This window comes from Montipora foliosa, chromosome 10 (assembly GCF_036669935.1).
Source record: "Montipora foliosa isolate CH-2021 chromosome 10, ASM3666993v2, whole genome shotgun sequence".
NCBI classification, from domain to species: domain Eukaryota; kingdom Metazoa; phylum Cnidaria; class Anthozoa; order Scleractinia; family Acroporidae; genus Montipora; species Montipora foliosa.
The window spans coordinates 36,348,878-36,368,933 of record NC_090878.1 but is presented as its reverse complement, the minus strand read 5'-3'; the positions used below and the strand labels follow the sequence as shown (position 1 = coordinate 36,368,933).

General features: G+C 41.3%; 1 protein-coding gene across 2 annotated transcripts in view; it reads left to right on the top strand.

Annotated features, from left to right (window-relative positions):
* LOC137974019 (cytoplasmic dynein 1 heavy chain 1-like) overlaps positions 1-20,056 on the top strand; it is a 115,140-nt gene that overhangs the window by 62,062 nt on the left and 33,022 nt on the right. For both annotated transcript variants that reach the window (XM_068820941.1, XM_068820940.1), the window contains exons 41-59: positions 171-374; positions 1,062-1,229; positions 1,966-2,199; positions 3,320-3,494; positions 4,191-4,344; positions 5,397-5,562; positions 7,019-7,369; positions 7,920-8,015; positions 8,146-8,241; positions 8,690-8,851; positions 10,917-11,039; positions 12,601-12,692; positions 13,959-14,052; positions 15,294-15,485; positions 15,973-16,065; positions 16,644-16,730; positions 18,003-18,068; positions 18,579-18,666; positions 19,911-20,056. The exon at positions 19,911-20,056 is cut by the window's right edge and continues 50 nt beyond it. In XM_068820941.1, coding sequence (XP_068677042.1) covers positions 171-374; positions 1,062-1,229; positions 1,966-2,199; positions 3,320-3,494; positions 4,191-4,344; positions 5,397-5,562; positions 7,019-7,369; positions 7,920-8,015; positions 8,146-8,241; positions 8,690-8,851; positions 10,917-11,039; positions 12,601-12,692; positions 13,959-14,052; positions 15,294-15,485; positions 15,973-16,065; positions 16,644-16,730; positions 18,003-18,068; positions 18,579-18,666; positions 19,911-20,056 — 2,787 coding nt within the window. The remainder of the gene's footprint in view (positions 1-170; positions 375-1,061; positions 1,230-1,965; positions 2,200-3,319; positions 3,495-4,190; positions 4,345-5,396; positions 5,563-7,018; positions 7,370-7,919; positions 8,016-8,145; positions 8,242-8,689; positions 8,852-10,916; positions 11,040-12,600; positions 12,693-13,958; positions 14,053-15,293; positions 15,486-15,972; positions 16,066-16,643; positions 16,731-18,002; positions 18,069-18,578; positions 18,667-19,910) is intronic.

The window sequence follows — 20,056 nt, the reverse complement described above, 5'->3', positions numbered from 1 at the left end:
ATGATTAAACACTTCAAGTCATTTGCAATCAATTGGACGAACCAAACTTAATTAAGAACCTCTGGTCGTGAGTTCCCTTGTTTTCTAGTATGTAACCAGTGTTGACGGCATCGTGAGGACCTCATACATTCTTGCAAATATAACGCTCCTATAACATATTTCGCCATTAGGTTCAATGCGACTTTGTGGACATAATTCAAGAGCACTTCTCACCTAATGGCCTGGTCGTCAAATGTCTAGAGTTCGCCTTCAAACAGGAACACATCATGGACTTCACACGCATGAGAGCGCTGGAATCACTGTTTTCCATGATTCACCAGGGAGTTAGGAATGTACTGCAGTACAATCAGCAACACCCAGACTTTCCAATGGAGGTAAAGTCCACGTTTGTGCATTCGCACGATATTTGCAAAAAATGAATATCCCAATTTTATTAATTTTTTGGGTGCGAACTCACCTAACCACATGATGATAGATACAATTCGTACGAGATACCCGTATGGCCATTTACAATCTTTCGTGTACGGCTCTCCATTGTAAACACCATGCAGATCTTCCGCGAGAGCACGTTTAAAAATGTCATCTAAAATTGCTTTGCCAGCGGAAACCTAACAACACCCAAGTGGCCGGCACAAGCTACTTCAAGAGTGTGTATCAAATATGCAGTTTTACAAATTGATTTACGGAAGGCAATTTGGGGAAAAATAAGTTTCTGAACTGGAATCGCCTGACTTTTTGTGTCAGATCGAGTCTCGAAAACTTTTGTAGAGTGAACCTGGCCAAAGTTTCCGCAGGTAAACAAAACGAAAAAATTTATTGTAAGAACTTCCTTGTCCTGCAATCTTCCTCTCTTAGTGTTGGCAGTTTGCCAGTTAGTTAGTTAGCATTTAAAATGCGTTTACTCCAAGGTGCTGAAAACTCGTATGGTTTAAGCACTTAAACAGGGGGCAACATTCCTCCGCTCTGCAGGGAGATGAGGGTCAAATAATCAGGTGTGACTTTGTTAAAGACATTTTTGTATTGACCTAAACGTTGTTTTTTACTCTTCGTGTTTGCAACAGAGAGACCAGATTGAGCGCTACGTTCCACGGTATTTGATCTTTTGTATCTTGTGGGCGTTCTCTGGAGACTGCAAGCTAAAGACGAGAGAAGATTTGGGTCAGTTTATAAGGAGCATCACTACAATTCCCTTGCCATCGAGCACAACTTCTTCGATTGTGGACTTTGAGGTGTGTAAAGTTGAGATAATCTTAGTTCTTCCGTATATGTTCAAGGGAAACGTATTAAAAATTTAACAGGGAAATACAATGTATGTCTTTCGGAGAAATGCCATTATTTTCAGCTCGCAAAGGGAATCACGCTTTCAAGACGGTTGCGGAGACCGAATAGGCCATTTCCGAGTTAACGTCTGCCTCCTCTTCAAAGCGAGTCTAAGTGCGAAGTTTTTGTGATGGTAATTAGTTCTACTTTGCATATGAATGAAAACTAATTTTCATAAGAAAAACTCCGCACTTAGACTCGCGTTGAAGAAGAGGCGAATATGAACTCGGAAATGGCCTATTGCAATTCGTTTGAAATTGAACATTGTAGATTTGGCTCTTGCAGTGCTGCGACGAGAGCTGTTGTTGATGAATCTGCGACTCGAAGTGTTTCACCAAACTCTTTACGTACTAAAATAACACCTTTCAGTGCTGGAAATAATTTTTCTTTATTCACAGGATATATGTCCTTTCAAATCTTCCTTTTGGTCGGACATTTGACAAATTAGACCGAACATAATTTATTGACTGACAACACTTTGAAGAAGAGAACTCAAGATGTGCTGGTGACATGTTCGGTCATCGTGTCCGATCATAATGTGAAATTGGTCGGACATTTTCAAAATTTGGTCGGACAATGTCCGATGACCGACTGTTATTTCCAGCACTGCCTTTGGAAACTTACTACATTTTCTTCCCCTTTTAGGTGACAATTCAAGGAGAATGGGTTCTGTGGCAGTCCAAGGTGCCTCAGATTGAGGTCGAGACTCACAAGGTGGCTGCCCCTGATGTCGTTGTGCCCACAGTTGACACAGTGCGACACGAAGCTCTGCTGTACACGTGGCTAGCTGAACACAAGCCCATGGTGCTATGCGGCCCGCCTGGCAGTGGCAAGACCATGACTCTCTTCAGTGCACTGAGAGCTCTGCCCGATATGGAGGTGCGATATTTACCTTTTAAAGAAGTCAACCCCTGTTCTTTTTGAGAAGTGTCTGGCCATGAATGTGTTAGGTTTTTTTGTTTAGTGTGTTGTACTGAACAATAGCCCAACAGAACTACTCTAGTAAAATCTCGGCCGGACTAATCAGTGTTTCACTGCATATCAGAATTAAACGGAAAAGGAAACAATTACAGATAAAATAAACGTAACAATCACCTAGTAGTGGAGGCTCAAGAGATATTTTTGTACACGACACTTGAAAGTGTGATACAGACTATTTCGCTAAAACTAAACTCCTACTGAATCCTGGGTCGTTCCAGTCCTTTAAGGGGGCAAACGGACAAAATTTTAATTTCAAGCGAGCCTCCAAACACGCCGTTAGTCCCCTTCAAAGTACTGGATCTACCACTAGTTCACTAGAAACTTGCCATTTGAAAAATAGTGTATTCCAGAGTCGTGAGTAACGCTGGCAACGTCGTCCGGTAAGTTAATCCAAATCCTGACAGCAGTATTGATTTCTTGCAAAGCCGCCTTGCGTTACTATTTGCTTTAAGACTTTTCAATTCTAAACACAGACCAAAAAATGCTAAATAGCACTCTTTTCAATTGACGTCACGATCTAGAGCCCAAAGCATTGTGGGATTAATATGCGGACAAAGACATTCTCAATCCCATACACCTTTTTCCAAAATGGCCGGCATTTAAATATTCTTTTTTTTTTTCAAATTAGCCTCTTGATACTTCGTTCTTAAGCTTAAAATTCAAAAGACATTTTGACTTGAACGAGGCATCAATGTCTAATTTGAATAAAAACAAAAGAATATCTAAATGGCGGCCATTTTGGGAAAACACGTGTATAATGCTTTGCAATAATCTATTTTTATCAACTGTGGAAAATGCTATTGAACAGAGATGATGATCTTTGCATATCCTCTTTGCTCGAGTCGTTTATTTCCTTCCCTGCGAATGCCCTTCAACTTGAATCTGTGAACAAACCTAAGTGTTACCAAACCTAAGCGGTATTTAATTATCATATTTCAGTCACAAACAGAGGACATTAAAGGTTTGTACGTCTCTCAGTCACTGAAGCTAACGAAGGAAACAATGTTTTTATTTGCAGGTTGTGGGCCTAAACTTCTCCAGTGCAACATCACCAGAGCTGCTTCTAAAGACGTTTGATCATTACTGCGAGTACCGAAGAACTCCAAATGGAATTGTGTTGGCTCCTGTGCAGCTTGGAAAATGGATGGTGCTCTTTTGCGATGAAATCAACCTCCCTGATATGGACCATTATGGTGAGTAAAAACAAAAAAAACAAATGCCTAGATCGGGTCCGTATGGATCATGTGAACTCTTGAATCCAAACTTGACTATTCGGTCTTTTACCAGTTGTTTTCCTTGGCGATACACTTGTCCAGAAATGTACCATAACAAATGAAATGTGTCGAGAAATGCATGCAACGGAAAAAATGGCAGTTTCGCCAAGAGGGCGACGCGTGGCGAATCCTTCTTTTCGTCAATACCTGCATGTATGGACATAAGTGGAGATATCCGACGACTAGACGAATATGGGAGATTCAGCGAAATTTCTTTTACCTAAAAACAACTATAACCTTAACTTTATTGTTGTAAAAAGGAAGTTGATGTGTACACTTAAAGGCACACATCGTAGTGCGTATTCTGCCAAATCCACCACACGTCACCCTCTTCAAGCGAAATTTCGCCGAATCCCCCATTTTCGCCAAATCCGTCGCTTTCGTTGAGCCGCTGAGGTCAGCTCATTGCATTCGATTGCTGCACTCTTGGCGAAATTTCTCCAAATCCGCCACTTTCGTTGGGTTAGGGTTGGGTCATTATCTCGATTGTTTTTTGACTGGAGTAGTTAAGTTAGATGGGCCCCTTTGTTGGATTACAGCTGTGCAGTACTCGACCGTGATGGGATAAACCTCTTTCAAATCATGACGAACTAACATTCTGTCCTTTATTTATAGGTACCCAGCGTGTGATTTCATTTTTGAGACAAATTGTGGAGCATGGTGGGTTCTACCGAGCTTCTGATCAAGCATGGGTCACCATGGAGAGGATACAGTTTGTAGGAGCTTGTAACCCGCCAACAGATCCAGGCAGGAAGCCTCTCTCCCACAGGTTAGTCACGTTGTCTTTTTACTCCTGGAAATTTGGTATCGTTCTTGGTGTCGGCAATTGCATTGGTATCGGTATTTATTATTTACATACTCATGAAATACCAGGATTTCTCCTTTTAGTAAAAAATCACATCTTCACCGCGCGCAGTGAACATATCATTTTTATCTTTCGCATGTGAGAATATAGGTCATGGTAACGAACACGATTAGGCAATAAAATGCGAACTTTCTCTTCATTGTAAGATACTTTTGTGCTGTATTATAATTGTTCTCTACTACATTAACATTTTTATTGCAAAATTTTACATTATCATGATTTGTTTTTCATATCTTTCATATCTTGTTTCATGTTACACAACATGCGTGTTTTAGCGGTTGGTGACCACTTTGTCATCATCATGATTTCGAAAATGAGTAAAACAAGTTGTTTTAGAACATTGCATGGCCGCTTGGGGATATGAATTTAATCTTCTCGAGCTGAAAGTATCTCTCACTCGTTCGCTTCGCTCACACGTGAGAGATACTTTCAGCTCTCGAGGATAGAATTCGTATCACCAAGCGGCCATGTAATATCCTCTATATATCAATTGGTAAGAAAGGGACAATGTTTCATTATTGTCACATACACAATCACTCGGTTTGAGTTCTTACAATAATGGAAGATTCCATTTTCGGGGACCGCACTAGTAAAGGACCTTTATCCGGCCTCGAATTTCGTGGCACAGATACAGATAAAAGTTGCCAGACACGTTTCTGGGCAGTTGTTATGGCGGGTAACGTTTTCCTACAGCTCATCTCGCTCTCTGTGTAAAAGTCCAGTTTCTTAATTAACTCTCCTGTGTCATGGGTACACGGTGTGACGTCAACGTGACATCGAAGGAGCGTTTTTATTGGCCATTGGCCATTGCGACACAAGTAAACAACCATTGAAGAGTTTGTTTTATCTCTTGACAAGGCGTTGATGAAGTAGAACCCAGCTCTACGACTTGACGCAACGTTTGCAGGAACAACGATAAAATTTTAAAAAGAAAATACACGGTTCTCCATTTTCAGATTTTTGCGTCACGTGCCGGTGATCTACGTTGACTACCCCGGCCCAGCCTCTCTAACGCAGATCTATGGAACATTCAATCGCGCAATGCTCAGGATCGTACCACCACTAAGAAGCTATGCTCAGCCTCTAACTGATGCCATGGTCGAGTTTTATTCCATGTCCCAGGTTGGTGTTCGTTGGTCAACATAAAAAATTCCCTTCCTTTCATTCGCTTAAAATGTGGTCTATTGAGTTCTTATAGGTTAACCCATTCATCCCTGAAGCGGCCTCCATTAACGAGTAAAATAGTCTGGCGTTACTGTCACGGCCGAGCGAGTGTGTGGCATGGGCCTATTGAATTCCTGAGATGACGCCACAAAGTATTATCAGAAACCCGTAAGGGTTGAAACGTGTAACGGCCCCTTGTGTTCTTGGAAACAAGCTTCTGAATATTCAATTTGCTAAGTACCATATTTGGAACAACAAGAGCGAGGGGTTTCCAAATATGGTACTGAACCATTCAACCAATCAGTTTGCACTGAATATTCGGAAGCTGTGAACGCGCATTACACGTTTCAACCCTTATGGGTTTCTGGTATTGTATAATAACGAGTCCATTCGGTATTCATAGAGTCCGTTCAATCAAGGGAACTCATGAGCCCAACAAATTGACCTGCTCCCTACCGAGTGGCTTCATACAATAAGACAGAATTATACCAAGGGAAGAAGTGATCTCGCATTTATCTGGACAATTTAAGCAATTGTCTCTTCTAGACACCAAATATTCGCGTCCGATCTGTATGGACGTTTACAATGGCTCGCCTATCGGCTCGCCATTGTAAACGCCCATACAGATCTCCCGCTCATATGTTATCTACCACATATTAGTGCGAGGAATTGTTCTCCCTTTCGTCTATAACCCGCAGATACATGTCTTTCCTTCAAGACAGAATTGAATTGGAATGACAGAACGTGCCTCCTTTTTGACAAACAGAAGTTTGACATTTTGCGTGTGTCGCTCATGATTGTTAAATCAAATCATGTTTTATTAGGTAAAAGATACACAAAAGGAAACGTCAGAGGTTATCCCTATCAAGGACGCTCCCTATGTAAAATAAAAAGGAAGTCATAATACAATTTAAAATCTAAGAAGTATTAAGAATTGGCTAGAAATTTACAAAATTTTACCGAACTTTCTAAGTTTGCTTCGAAAAATGCTAAAATCCCTTTCATCCACTATCTGTTTGGGAAGAGTATTCCAATGTTTACTAATTCTAACAAAGAATGAATGGAAAAAACAGTTTACTATAGCTAATGGCTGTGTTAATTTAAATGAATGGTTTGACCTTGTTTACCATAAGAATTAAATTCAAAATAATCGTTACAGGTTAAGGCCATTAAGACCATGAATAGTCTTATAGCACTCTAACAAATATAAATAAGACCTCCTTGATTGGAGACTGGACCACCCAAGGATTGCCAGTCTTTCTTCATACGAAGAGTCCCTATATGAAATCGGGAGAGCGTACTTTGAGGCCCTCCGTTGGACTCGTTCAAGAGCGTCAATGTTCTTCTGTAAATAGGGTGACCAGAGAGGAACGCTTTTTACTATTGAAGCAACTTTCCTTGTTCTATACTTCAGGAACGTTTCACCCAAGATATGCAGCCCCATTACATTTACAGTCCTCGCGAAATGACCCGATGGGTCCGAGGAATTTGCGAGGCGTTAAAGCCCTTGGAGACGCTTCCAGTCGAGGGACTTGTACGGCTGTGGGCACACGAAGCACTCCGTTTGTTCCAAGACAGGCTGGTCGAGGATGAAGAACGTAAATGGACGGAAGAGAATGTCAACATGGTTGCCTTGAAGCATTTTCCCAACATCGACAGCAACGCAGCTCTGAAGCGACCAATCTTGTTCAGTAATTGGCTGTCCAAGGATTATATGCCGGTTGATCAGGAGGAGCTTAGAGACTTCGTCAAAGCTAGATTAAAGGTTAGAATGTAGAATTCATGCGATGACAAGATGGCTAATGTTGAGCCATAAGCTTCTTTGGGTTACAGGGAATCTCCACTACAAGAAGAAAATAACTTTAAACCACAGAACGTAATGTTTACATCAAAATTGTTCGAATTTTTCCCATGAAAGCGTTTGTATCCGTAATAGTGAATTTCAAAAACGCTTGTTTTGGTTTTCATATTTCCCGGGTGCTGCCATCTTGAATAATTGACGTGTCGAAGTTGCCCTATTGTTTCAAGCTAAAAGTAACGCTAACCTTTAACCTTACCTCATTGTTGAAAATAGTTAGCAAAGGGACACTTCGTGTTGAATGTCAAAATTGGGTGTGCATCTAATTGGGTTTATTCTTGGACTTAAAAAATAAGCAACCAAAGAAAATGTAGTGGTAGGGCTGTGGCACAACAAGCGAATCGGTAAGCTGAAAGGAGAGATCAGTTTTGAATAACTAGAATGTGGATCACATTTTAATAAGTTAACAATACATCCCTCGAATTTAATTTGACAAAGAGTGCATTTTTTTTATCAGGTATTTTATGAGGAGGAACTCGATGTGCCATTAGTCTTGTTCAATGAAGTTCTTGATCATGTCCTAAGAATTGACAGAATATTCAGACAACCGCAGGTGAGTATAAGCCTGTGTTTACGTGCTCGTCTTGTGCAAAGCCATTGTTTATGGTCGTCTATGAAATAATTGTAAAGTTTTGTGCAAAAGTAATTGAAATTAAAAGAAAATGCCGTGTCTTAAACCACAGGGCCACTTGCTGTTGATCGGTGTAAGTGGAGCCGGTAAAACCACTTTGTCAAGATTTGTTGCGTGGATGAATGGACTCAGCGTATTCCAGGTCAAGGTGGGTCAAGTTTGTGTCTTTGAGACACTTGTGGAGAGAGAATTTGCTATGGCCTCTATTTCATGCCCACTGTAGTCCGCCCATGAGAATACAACATGGCTGTTGAAGAGAGATGAATGGCTATCGAAGACCACAGAGCTGAACAATTGGAGTGATATTCTTGGCTTTTGTGCAGTAGTTGCATGTGTTTCTGTTCTTCAGGTCAAGCAAATAGGAATTTAAAAGACTGAAACTTTTTAACAACCGTTTTGCCTTTGGCCTGTGAGGACAAACACAAAAGTCAATCAGCAATCAGGAAATTGCTTGCGAATCCAAAACGGATTCCTCATGGATCTTAAACTCAACATCATTGCCACATTTTGGTTTATTTTAAGACAAAGTGCTTTGCAGACCAAACTTTTGCGTCGTCTTCTTGACCTTTTTGTTTTTGAACAATTTATTCTGATAGATTCATCGCAAGTACCTGGCTGCAGAATTTGATGAGGATTTGCGATCAGTGCTTAGACGAGCCGGCTGCAAGAATGAGAAGATTGTCTTTATTCTGGACGAATCGAATATTTTGGAATCAAGCTTCTTAGAGAGAATGAATACTCTGTTGGCCAACGGAGAGGTTAGTTTGTTGTTGATCACTGCAGTATAGTAATATAGCGATACGCGTGTGGGAAAGGGGTATGCGGGAGGCTAGAGTAGGAATCAGTACGAAAAGAAGAAAAAACTGCGAAGCAAAATGAACCGCAAAAACACCTGGCCCCAGTTGTTCAAACGATGGATAGCGCTATCCACCGGATAAATCACTACCCAGCTGATAAACACTAGCAAAACCAATATGCCATTTTACAGTTCTTTGCTCAGCGACCAAGCCTATGAATGGCTTCGAGGCTGCCGGTGACCTTGCATTGATACAGACCTCACTGCTTTTTTATCATGTAAATTGTGTTGTTGTAACGCTAATTAGTCCATATTAACATTACAAAAGCGTGAAGGTTTGTATCAAAAAGAGGGTCACCGGCAGCCTCGCTTCCATTGTTAGGCCTGGTAACTCAGCCACAACTGTAAAATGGTCCATTGAGTTATCCACTGGACAGTGATTTATCCGGTGGATAGCGCTATCCATCGTTTGAACAACTGGGGCCTGAAGGTTCGTTTAGAAAATGCACTTACGAGGTCAAAATAAACCAGACGCCTCGGGGTATCCCACTTCCTCAGTAGTTAAAAAGGCAGAGCAATGTCCTTGTCATAACGTGCAAAAAGTGCATCAGAAAGACACAGATAAAAGGTAAAGATATTCATCAAACAGCTGACGCAGCTTTCAGTGCTCCTCCCCCTCCTCCCTAAATGCCAAACGTCTCCCCTATTGTAAGATTGCATTTAGACTTTCGAAAAGTCCTTCGTCTTGATACGCGCGGAACAAAGGACTTTTCATACTTGATTGGCGCCAATTTTAGCGACCCAAAAACGGGTCGCTGAGCTAGGCCAATCAGAGTAGCCCTCGTGGACCCCAGGGGATAGAGTTGTCAATCAAAGTTTGCCACACGCAGTGAAGCGTGACTTCCAACATGCTAGGTATTCCGAATTACGCGACTATCAGAGGAAAATAATTCAAGAATATCTGTCTTGCATAGATCTGTTTGTGTCTGCTCCAACCACAGCTGGGAAAAGTCTGACCTTTGAACTAGTCCCGTTTCGTTTACTTGGAGAGGATTGCAATGCTATCGTATTCGTATTAATTGTTCCACTGATTTCAATCACGAAAGATTTGGTCTCCAGCCGCAATTGTCGTGGCATTAGAGCGTCATATGTAGGAGACAACACATTTAAAATCTTAAGTGTAAACTGGTGTTTGGAAGTCCCGAGGCGATTCTCAACAACTATCGACACAATTTTCGTCGAATGGAACAAAAAAATTAAAAATGCACGTGTATTCATCGACGAGAGTCATTGCATCGCTAAATGGTCAGCTTATTAAGTTTCACTTTTAATCCCGGTCTGGTACGTCTCCTACACCTGAAGCCTACCTGATCTTTCAAGAGTGAAATCAATTGACTTTCTTGACGATTCGAAACTTTCCCTTACTTGCTAATCTTTCAAATTAGTGTTTCGTTTCTATCAGCACAAATCACGGCACAAGTGTTGGTCCAAAAAATACCACTGGAGATCTCCTTTCCAGGCGGCGACTCGAGATTGAAAATCAGCTTTTGTTTTATTTCATCTTTGTTTCTGATACCTTTAGCACAAAGTCAACAAATTTCCTCTTTCGATTTCGTAGAAACAAACATGTTCGACTGTTTTCGTCGGATTGCGCCATCAAGTGCAGGACTTGCGAATGACGTCATCCCCTTTTTGGCGCGAGACGCAAATGAAAACCTTGCAAGCGAGACAAGTCGACCTTTCCCGACTTCGTCGCTCGCTCATTTACTTCGCGTACGAAAAATCACGATTCGCTCGCTAAAACATTTTCTCCTGGGATTATCGTGAGGTCGACTTGTGGCAAGTCTAGATTGCATTCTTCCCTAATTTTTGTCATCGTCCTTAACCAAAAAAAGAAAGTCTGGCCATTTGTAGGTGTCATTGCAAAGACAGCCAAACATTTTGTTGTCAACTCTGTAATGACTCTCAATTTCAGTCCACTTTTTGTGAGTATCGAGTTATCATTTTGTCGTTTTGTGCGTTTTAAGGTCCCCGGGTTGTTTGAAGGAGATGACTACACTACCCTGATGACACAGTGTAAGGAAGGCTCCCAGAGAGAAGGCCTGATGTTGGACAGCAGCGAAGAACTTTACAAATGGTTTACACAACAAGTGAGTGGGACGAATGAAGTGATCCTCGCGCTTAGAGCGGTTTTCAATTGAGTGTCGAAAGTAATTAGCGAATTGCTTTGGTTTATGATTACTTCACTCAGTGATTGGTTCAAAGTTCTCGCGCCATTTTTTCAACCAATCAGAAGTGAAACCAAAAAAACCAATAGTGGCTCGCGCGTGCACATTTTCCCGCGCTTTGCGTCGGCTTCGTGTAATTACTACGAGTTTTGATTGGTTTAACGGATTGTCTCCGTCCTTTTTGGTTGGCCAAAGTAATTACTTTGGTTTTGGTTTTACGACACTCATTTGAAAACCACTCTAACTGGACAATTTGAGCAATTGTCTTTTACAGCCACCCGAGAGATTCAGACGGTTTCAACGGGATTCGAACCCATGACCTCTGCGATGTCGGTGCCATGCTCTTCCAGCTGAACTATGAAGCCCACACAGTTAGGAGGAGGTCAATTCGGCCGTTAGTTGATGCCTAAATTATTCTACTAGTCTTTTTCAGTCATAGGAGATTCGTCTTTAAAATCTATCGGACCCTAGCAGATTGTTTGTCTTTCCTTCTGCAATTATTTAAGTTCATTAGTCTTGCACTGTGTGTGAATTTTAAGTGACTTAAGTTGATGTTATCGGTCGTCAAAATCGATCTCCCCGCCTGTTGTGATGTTCATTGTTTAGAAACTTTCACGTCAAAGGTCTTTTGATATTCAAGATTTCCAACCACCGAATAAAGGACGTCAGTACCATACAAGACCAATTTACTTCAAGGACTCTAGACAAAAACCCTAACATTGTGCCATGGTTACATTTTAAAGATTCAGTCACCATATAATATAGAAAGATACATTTCTTCATTTATTTACCGGCACTGACATTCGTGTCCCTCACTATAGCTGCGTAAATGCTCTATTTAGACAATGTCAATTCTAGCAGTAAAACGGAACAATTGTAGAATGAACCTACAATCGTCAATGGCCAAAATATCTTGGGACACCTTCAATGATGAGTGCAAAAATCGCTTCAATTAAAGGAGTACCTTGAGTTGACTAATAATTCTCCTCATAGCAGCCTCTCAAGTGCCCCCACCCCACCTTAAGTAACGTTGAAGCCAGCTGCAGCTTTTGAGAGTGTTTCCGGAGAGGGGAGGGAACGTTATGCCCATGCGTCGCCTTTGAAACGGCTCCGGCTTATCTTCATTGTCCCAACAATTTTGCCGGTTTAGGATTGTAGTTTAATGGCCTAGTTCCAACCAATCTCTTATAGCCCAGTGGTAGAGCAACCGAACTATCATTCGGAAGGTCGAAGGTTCACTTCTTGCATTGGAGCACTCGGATTTTTCCCGAGCATTCCCGAGTCAGCATTGTTTAAAAACAACGGACAATAAACGTCTGGTCGGCACATAGATGTTCATGGGTGGGAGAAATTGTGAGATGCATAAGAGTTTACTTAACAAGATACATTAAAGGTCAAAATATAGCCTTGTTATTCGTCCTTGGCTGAGCTCCATGATGAAAACCTTGCGATGATAATATAGCCTCTTAATTTTGGTTTATAGGTAATGAACAACCTCCATGTTGTTTTCACGATGAATCCGTCAGACGAGGGCTTGAAGAGTCGGGCAGCAACGTCTCCAGCTCTGTTCAACAGGTACTATTCAACTTCCAGTCTACCACATAGCTGAATTCGTTGGTACGATGTGCAGAAATATCTTTTAGTTTGTTCATGAATTTTTGTCCCCCTATTGCCTAACTTATTAGAGGCGTCTTAGCACGCTTTCCGTTTGACAGAACTGACTGGCCAGACCAGGCATCTGGAAGGACTAACTCTACAACGTTTTCATATTAATACACGTCGAGGATGATGTATTCTCCTCCAGAAGAATGCGAGGGATTATCATGCTAGTGTTTCTTCAAATTGTTGCATTTTCTTTGCAAACTGACGGGTTTTGCCGGCCAGTTGTGACAAAAGGAACGCGCCCTTAGTAACTGATTTAAAACTGACATGGTCATTCATACTCTATATTTTTCGCTGTTTTAAAAGCATTGACTTTCTGGACACACATAGGTACATGTTTGGACCCGTGTGAGTTCTGTGTTCACAAAGACCTACGTTGGCGTTACCCCGTGTGGAATATCGTGATAACCTGCCAACGCAAATCCGATTAGTGAAATCATGAATAATTCATCCGGGCGACAGCCAACATTCGGGACGGTCACATAGAGCGGATTTCAATTGAGTGTCGAAAGTAACCAGCGAATTGCTTTAGTTTTGCATTACTTCACTCAGTGATTGCTTCAAACCAAAGTTCTCGCGCCACTTTTTCAACCAATCAAAAGTAAAACCAAAACCAAAACCGTGGCTCGCGCGTGCACATTTTCCCGCGCTTTGTGTCGGCTAAGTGTAATTAAGGTACTATGAGCCAATAGTCGAAGTTTTACGTCATATGGAAAATAGTGCGCCAAGATGCTCTTTCCGGACGCTTTGTGAAATTGTGGAAATAAAAATCGGCGGCAAAACCCGGTTTGAGAATTTACTAAAACAATTATTCCATTCGCCCTTGTTGGATATGAAGTGATGATAACCAACTCTCGCTACGCGCTCGTTGGTTATTTTATCACTTCATATCCAACTCGGGCTCATGGAATAATTGTTATTTACTTCGAGTTTTGGTTGGCTTGCCGGACTGTCTCCGTCCTTTTTGATTGGCCAAAGTAATTACTTTGGTTTTGGTTTTGCGATACTCAATTGAAACTCTCTATAATTTAACCGACACGCAAATTATGCATCGATTCTTTCAGCCTTGGATGTAACAATGCAAGTTGACTCTAAATCGTGTCTTTTCTTTTCATCGTTATCCTCTGTCTTAATCTTGTCAGCTTACTTCCGTGCTGGTTATGATTTTGTGCTTGTTAGATGCGTTTTGAACTGGTTTGGCGATTGGTCCACGGGTGCCTTGTATCAGGTTGGCAAGGAATTTACCAGCAAGCTTGACTTAGAGAAATCTAACGTAAGTATTGGAAACAAAGAAAGTGATCGTGTGGTTTTAAAGTGCCACTGTGACCAAAAAATCAATTCTTATATTTCTTTGGATTTCAGAACTATGTTAACCAAACACTAAGCGACCAAAGTTTTAAGCCTTGATTTAAAAAAGACACCTGTTTTAGTAGTCCGCCATTACTAACTTTAAGATCTTAAGAGAGCTGGATCGAGGACAAAATGACGTCAAAGGCTCACTAATTTAAGAATGCAATGCGTGTGCGTGCCGTAGAATTAATATGCAGCACGCAAGTTTTGGGCTTTCAGACTTTTAAACTCGCGTTTTGCATATATAATAAGCTGCATTCACACGCTGTAATTTTGAGCTAGTGAGTCTTTGAAGCTTTCCCTGTTTCCAACCCTCTGAGATCCAATCGGTCAGTTTTGAACGTGAGTAATGGCGGACCGTGAAATCCAAAACTTACTCTCAAAGTAAAGGGCCTTTGGATAAAAGTCGAGCTCAAAATTTTGCCAATCAGTCAGGTGTTAAGCAAACACACTTACAAAATCTGAAGAAAAAAAAGGAACACTTTAAGTTCTAGCAATTAAGCCAACTTATCTGAGGTTGAAACATTGATGGAAAATGTCTAAAGGATTCCAAAGCGGAAAGTTTAAAAAAAAATAGCAAGAGTCAAAATGGCTTCTGAGCGTGAGAGTGGCGGGAAACAAGCCGAAATGTCTTGTTAATGGAATTTGTGCAAGGACGCTGATACGATATCCTTGAGTTGAACGCTTTCAATTAAGCGCAGTCAAACCAAAGCTTAAGGTCCAACTTTGGCCAATGACAGCTGACCCAGACTATCAAATGAACCAATTAAAACCGTAGGACAGATAAGTGCAGCCTGCGCTATGCGCGGGAAAACAAAAGAAGAGCAAGTGTGACAATAAATTTTTCCTTTGGCTCTGATTTGCTGAAGTTGTCACGCAAGATCTTACAGCCAATCGTTAAGCTTTGCAGTGCACACTTGAAACAGTAAGGAAATAACTTGTGATAACACTATCCATTTGCTTCCTCGCAAATTTTTGGTTATGGGTGACTTACATACAATCTTCCTGGAAGTTTCCTTGAATACGTCAGAGCAAGAATTAATTGCTGATACGGGCCCTGGGGGGAAGTTGTGCTTTTTCAATGCCATGGAGCTAGCAGGCAAATTATGTGGTGTTCGTAATTATCACAATTGTTGATTTACTTTTTTTTTTCTCTTTTCACAGTATTCTCCACCCGACTACTTGCCCAAAGTGTATGAAGACCTTCCTATGACCCCCACGCACAGGGAAGCTGTTATCAATGCCTTCGTGTACGTGCATCAAACCCTTCATCAAGCCAATGAACGCTTAGCCAAGAGAGGCGGTAGAGTCATGGCGATTACACCGCGCCACTATCTGGACTTCATCAGCCATTATGTAAGAATAGATTCCTTGAATGACAATTAGTCGTGTTCATGCGGTTGGACTGGGACGAGCATTCAGTCGAGGCTCAACCTCCAATTTTATGTTCGTTCCAATTTACCCACCAGAATATGGTCTTTAGGTCAACAGGTCGAATATGGCAACGTTAATTTTGATATTTTATTCTTTGACTTTACGCAGAACACGGTTTGGTCTCTCGATTTTTGATGGAGACAGTAGCCTTAAGTCCTCAGCATTAGAAATTGTAGTTTAAAGATGAAAGGTTTCTTTCAGGAAGAAATCTGACCTTCTTGGAGCAATACATCCTTGCATAAAGTTGTGTTATGTCAGTATTCGACTTGTTCCAAGAGCCATTGGACAAACAAAATTGATAGAGCTTGAAACGTTTAAAGCACCCACTAAATGCATTTCTTAGTTTTCGCTGTAATTTTAATTGGAACATTCAACGCTCTGTTGACTTGTCTTTTCATGTTTTTTTCAGGTAAAATTGTTCAACGAGAAAAGATCAGATCTGGAGGAACAGCAGCTTCATTTGAATGTGGGTTTGCAGAAAATCAGAGAAACTGTCGATCAGGCGAGTACCAGATTTTCACATCTCAGACGAGCGACTGCACAATTTGTTTTTGTGGGTGGATTCTTTGTTTAGAAGAGGAATTGAAAAAAAATGTGTCGACTCGTATCACTGACACATCGGAACAAACTGGGGAGTGGAATCAAATATAAAACAGCGAAGACACTGTTCTCGGCTGGTCATATAGAAAATGGTGGACATCGGCTATCGAGACAACAACTGTAAATCGAGGTCCCGTTTTGCTTTTAAGTGAAGTCACGTAGCACCCTACTGGAAATTTGTAATTCAACAGAGGTCTGACAGGTGCCTCTCCAATCGATTCTAAGCTCTTCTCTTGGTTGCAATCGTCGCTTTTACGTAAATGTGAGATCGTTGTTTTTCGAAGGGCTGCAAGTGGCGTTTTAGTCAGCAGTTGAACCACTGGATAAAGAAGGAAAATTATGACCCTACTTACAGCTACAAACGTAGGAACCTGGATAGAGTGAAACTCCTTATGAAAAGACAAATTTCCCGTTGCCTTGGCACTTCGCTAAATCGCGGTGCCACTGAAATGTTGTTAACATTGTCTATATAATATGTAGGTGGAAGAACTTCAAAAGAGCTTGTCGCTTAAGAGTCAGGAACTGGAGGCAAAGAATGCTTTAGCCAACCAAAAACTCAAACAGATGGTGAGTTAATTATGTCATAAATTGGAACTAGAATAACATTTCTTTATTTAAACTGTATGCTTTATGTAAACCCACAACATGAAAACAAGAGTTAGATCAATGGATGACCCACTAAAAGCATTGCTCTGACGGGGTACTGTACGCCTTGCAGGTTCCTAAATGAACGACGGAATGCAGATGCAGAAAGCTAAAGAGAAGGGTGTCCTTTGCTCGAATCATAAAATTATCTTTCCTTTGCGCGTCAGTTTAAAATGACAATCTTCTAGCTCAAAATAGGCATTTGTAGGTTGAAAACAGGATTCTTACCCCGGGGAACCACGGGTCGAGGGTTGTAATTAGCTGCCTTGTTCTGAGGTTAGTTGCACAATGCAGGGGTTCATGATGACTTCTGTGTATGTGAGGACGAAGAAAAAGTTGCAACGCTGCCCTTTATGTTACAGATTTCTCGCTTATATGAATTAAAAAGGCCACAACAAATTACGATTGAACAATAAGAGCTATGGTCGTTTGTATCAGGATGTAGTCGCTTGGGTTGGGTGAGACAAGCGATCACACGCCTTATTATTTAGTTACCACCACCGTGACCAATGATAAGAGTAACAATTCGAGATGTTTACCCAGGAAGCTCTATTCACCCGGAAGTGGTTTTCGGGAGGGTCCTGCATCCGCATCGAATTGGACTTTGAGGAGAGAGGAAAATCGGAGAGAAACTTCTCGGAGCAGAGAAAAGATCCAACAACAAATTTAACCCACATATGGCCTCGAGTCCGGGATCTAAACATTACATTACATTACATTACATTACATACTTAATTGACCGCTCCCCATAGGGGCTTTTCAGGGCCAATGAAACAATCAACGAAACAACAGAACACAACAACAACAACTGTTAAGAATCCCAACTGGCCGGAGGCAAACCAGTTGGCTATTTACAAGTGCAGCTGGGAAGTTGCACCAGGGACTACCAGGAACAAATTCAGCGAGTGGTCAGAGCGGGTCTTGAACCCGGGATCGCCGGATCTCGAGGCAAGCGCCCTAACCACTGGGCCACACTGCCTCCTAAACCCGGTCAACATTGGTTGGAGGCGAGTGCTATCCCTGGTCCCCTATAATCACCTCTTTGACGATAACAACACTATTTGTCACGGCCTTACTAAACTTGGGTTTGCTTAGAAAATCAAACACAAACAATGGAGGCAATCAGTGAACTCAACAGACTCTCGATGTATCTAATACAGCTGATGACAAAAAGCAAATAAACTTGCTTTGCAGGTGAAAGACCAACAAGAAGCCGAGAAAAAGAAAGTTACTTCCATGGAAATTCAGTCCACTATTGAGGTCAGTAGGAAATGCTGTGAGAGATTCAAGAAAAGATTATTTGTGTTGGGTCTCGGTTTTCACGTGACATCACGGCCGCCATGTTGGTGTCCCAGCCCAATACTCCGGGAATTGAACTATATGTTATGATGCAAACGTTTTCTTTTGTTTTCGATGAAAAACTTGGCTGTTGATCATGTGAGTGACAACCAAAAATTGCTGCCAACCCAATGATTTTCCCGATGTATTTTCCTCTAAAAGGCACCCACGATTGTATGATTTTCAATTCTCTCTCAAAGCTCTACATGTTCGTGTTCTATGATTAAAACACGATACCGGAATTAGCACGTGGTGCTAATGGCAAATCAGTTCATCTTGATTGGTTAATTGCTCTTCGCGATGACAGATTTAACAATTACGATTGAAATAAACAAACTTTCTTGTGAGCTTATCAAAAGAATAAATCAACTCGCGATTTCTAACATCTAATTTGTCGTTTGAGGTTCATTGTTTTGTGTGTGTTATGTTTAGAAACAAACCAAACAGATCAAAGAGAAGCAAACAAGTGTCATCGCTGAATTGGCCAAAGTCGAGCCTGCTGTTCAGGATGCTAAAACGGGTAGGTATTGCTTTGCTTTTTGAGAGATGATCCGTGCACATATCTGGACAATTTAAGCAATTGTCTTTTGTAGAAACCTGAAATATTCAGGTGGCTCCAACGAGATTCGAACACGTGACCTCTGCGATGCCGATGCAAAATGCTCTACCAACTGAGCTATGAAGCCACACAGTTGGGAGCAGATCAATTTGTTGGGCTCATGTGTTTTCATGAAGGACTCCATGAATGAAATATGTATAATTGAAGTGCGGGCTATGGACGAAACTGAGACGGGTACTGGTTACAGACCAAACTAAGAAGGAACCAAGAATAAAAAGGAGATAGCTTGGCACAGGAGAGAACAAAGCATGCAGGAACGAATAAATGTGCAGTTTTTTTGTGAACAGTAACTTGGTGATTTCTTTGGTTTACGTATTTAAATTAAGTGCGATTGGTGATGATTGGTAATTGGCCTAAAGATCTGGTGCCATTTCTTAGCCAATGTGACTCAAATGCAAAACCGGTTGTTCTGAGTTTCGACGCATTTTCCAGTGCTCAGTATTTGCCTTGCACTGTGACTCATTTATTGCCAAGAGTAATTTTCTTGATTTAGTTCACGGCAGCCGATTGTTTTTATCCCTGAAGCCTAACCGTTTGACTGAATATAACTGTATGTAAAACAGTCCCTTTCTTTCAAAATGGCGAAAGTGGTGCGAGATTTCCAAGTTAATTATTAGGCTTCGCATTGCAAACCCAAAGGAATTACAGTACTTTCGACACTCAAAACTAAGTAATGATTCCAAGTTCGAGTGAGTCCTAACACTACTGTGTTTTTTATACCCAATTATTCCATCAGAGATCAACCCTAGTATTGGAATTGGGCCCACACGCTGACAGAGAAAAACTCTGACCAGAGTGGGATTTGAACCCACGACCTTCGGATTTACATCTCACATACCCACGGCCTGCTCTCGTTCTGATCAAATCCGAAGGTCGTGGGTTCAAATCCCACCCTTGTCGGAGTTTTTCTCTGTCCGCGTGTGGGCCCAATTCCAATATTAGGGTTGATTTCTGATGGAATAATTGGGTATAAAAAACTTCACAGTAGTGTTAGGCCTCACTTGAACTTGGAATCATTACTATCAATATGCTACTGTAGGATAATAACTAACGATTACTCAAAACTAAGAAAAATCATCGTAGTTGTAGAAACCACTTCAGCCGTTGCAAACTGTTATAAACTCATTTTTTATTATTCCCTGCAGCTGTACAATCCATCAAGAAACAGCACTTAGTCGAGGTCCGTTCTATGGGTAATCCTCCACCTGCTGTCAAGTTGGCTTTGGAGTCCATCTGCTTGCTTCTAGGTGAAAAAGCGACAGACTGGCGAGCCATCCGCGGAGTCATAATC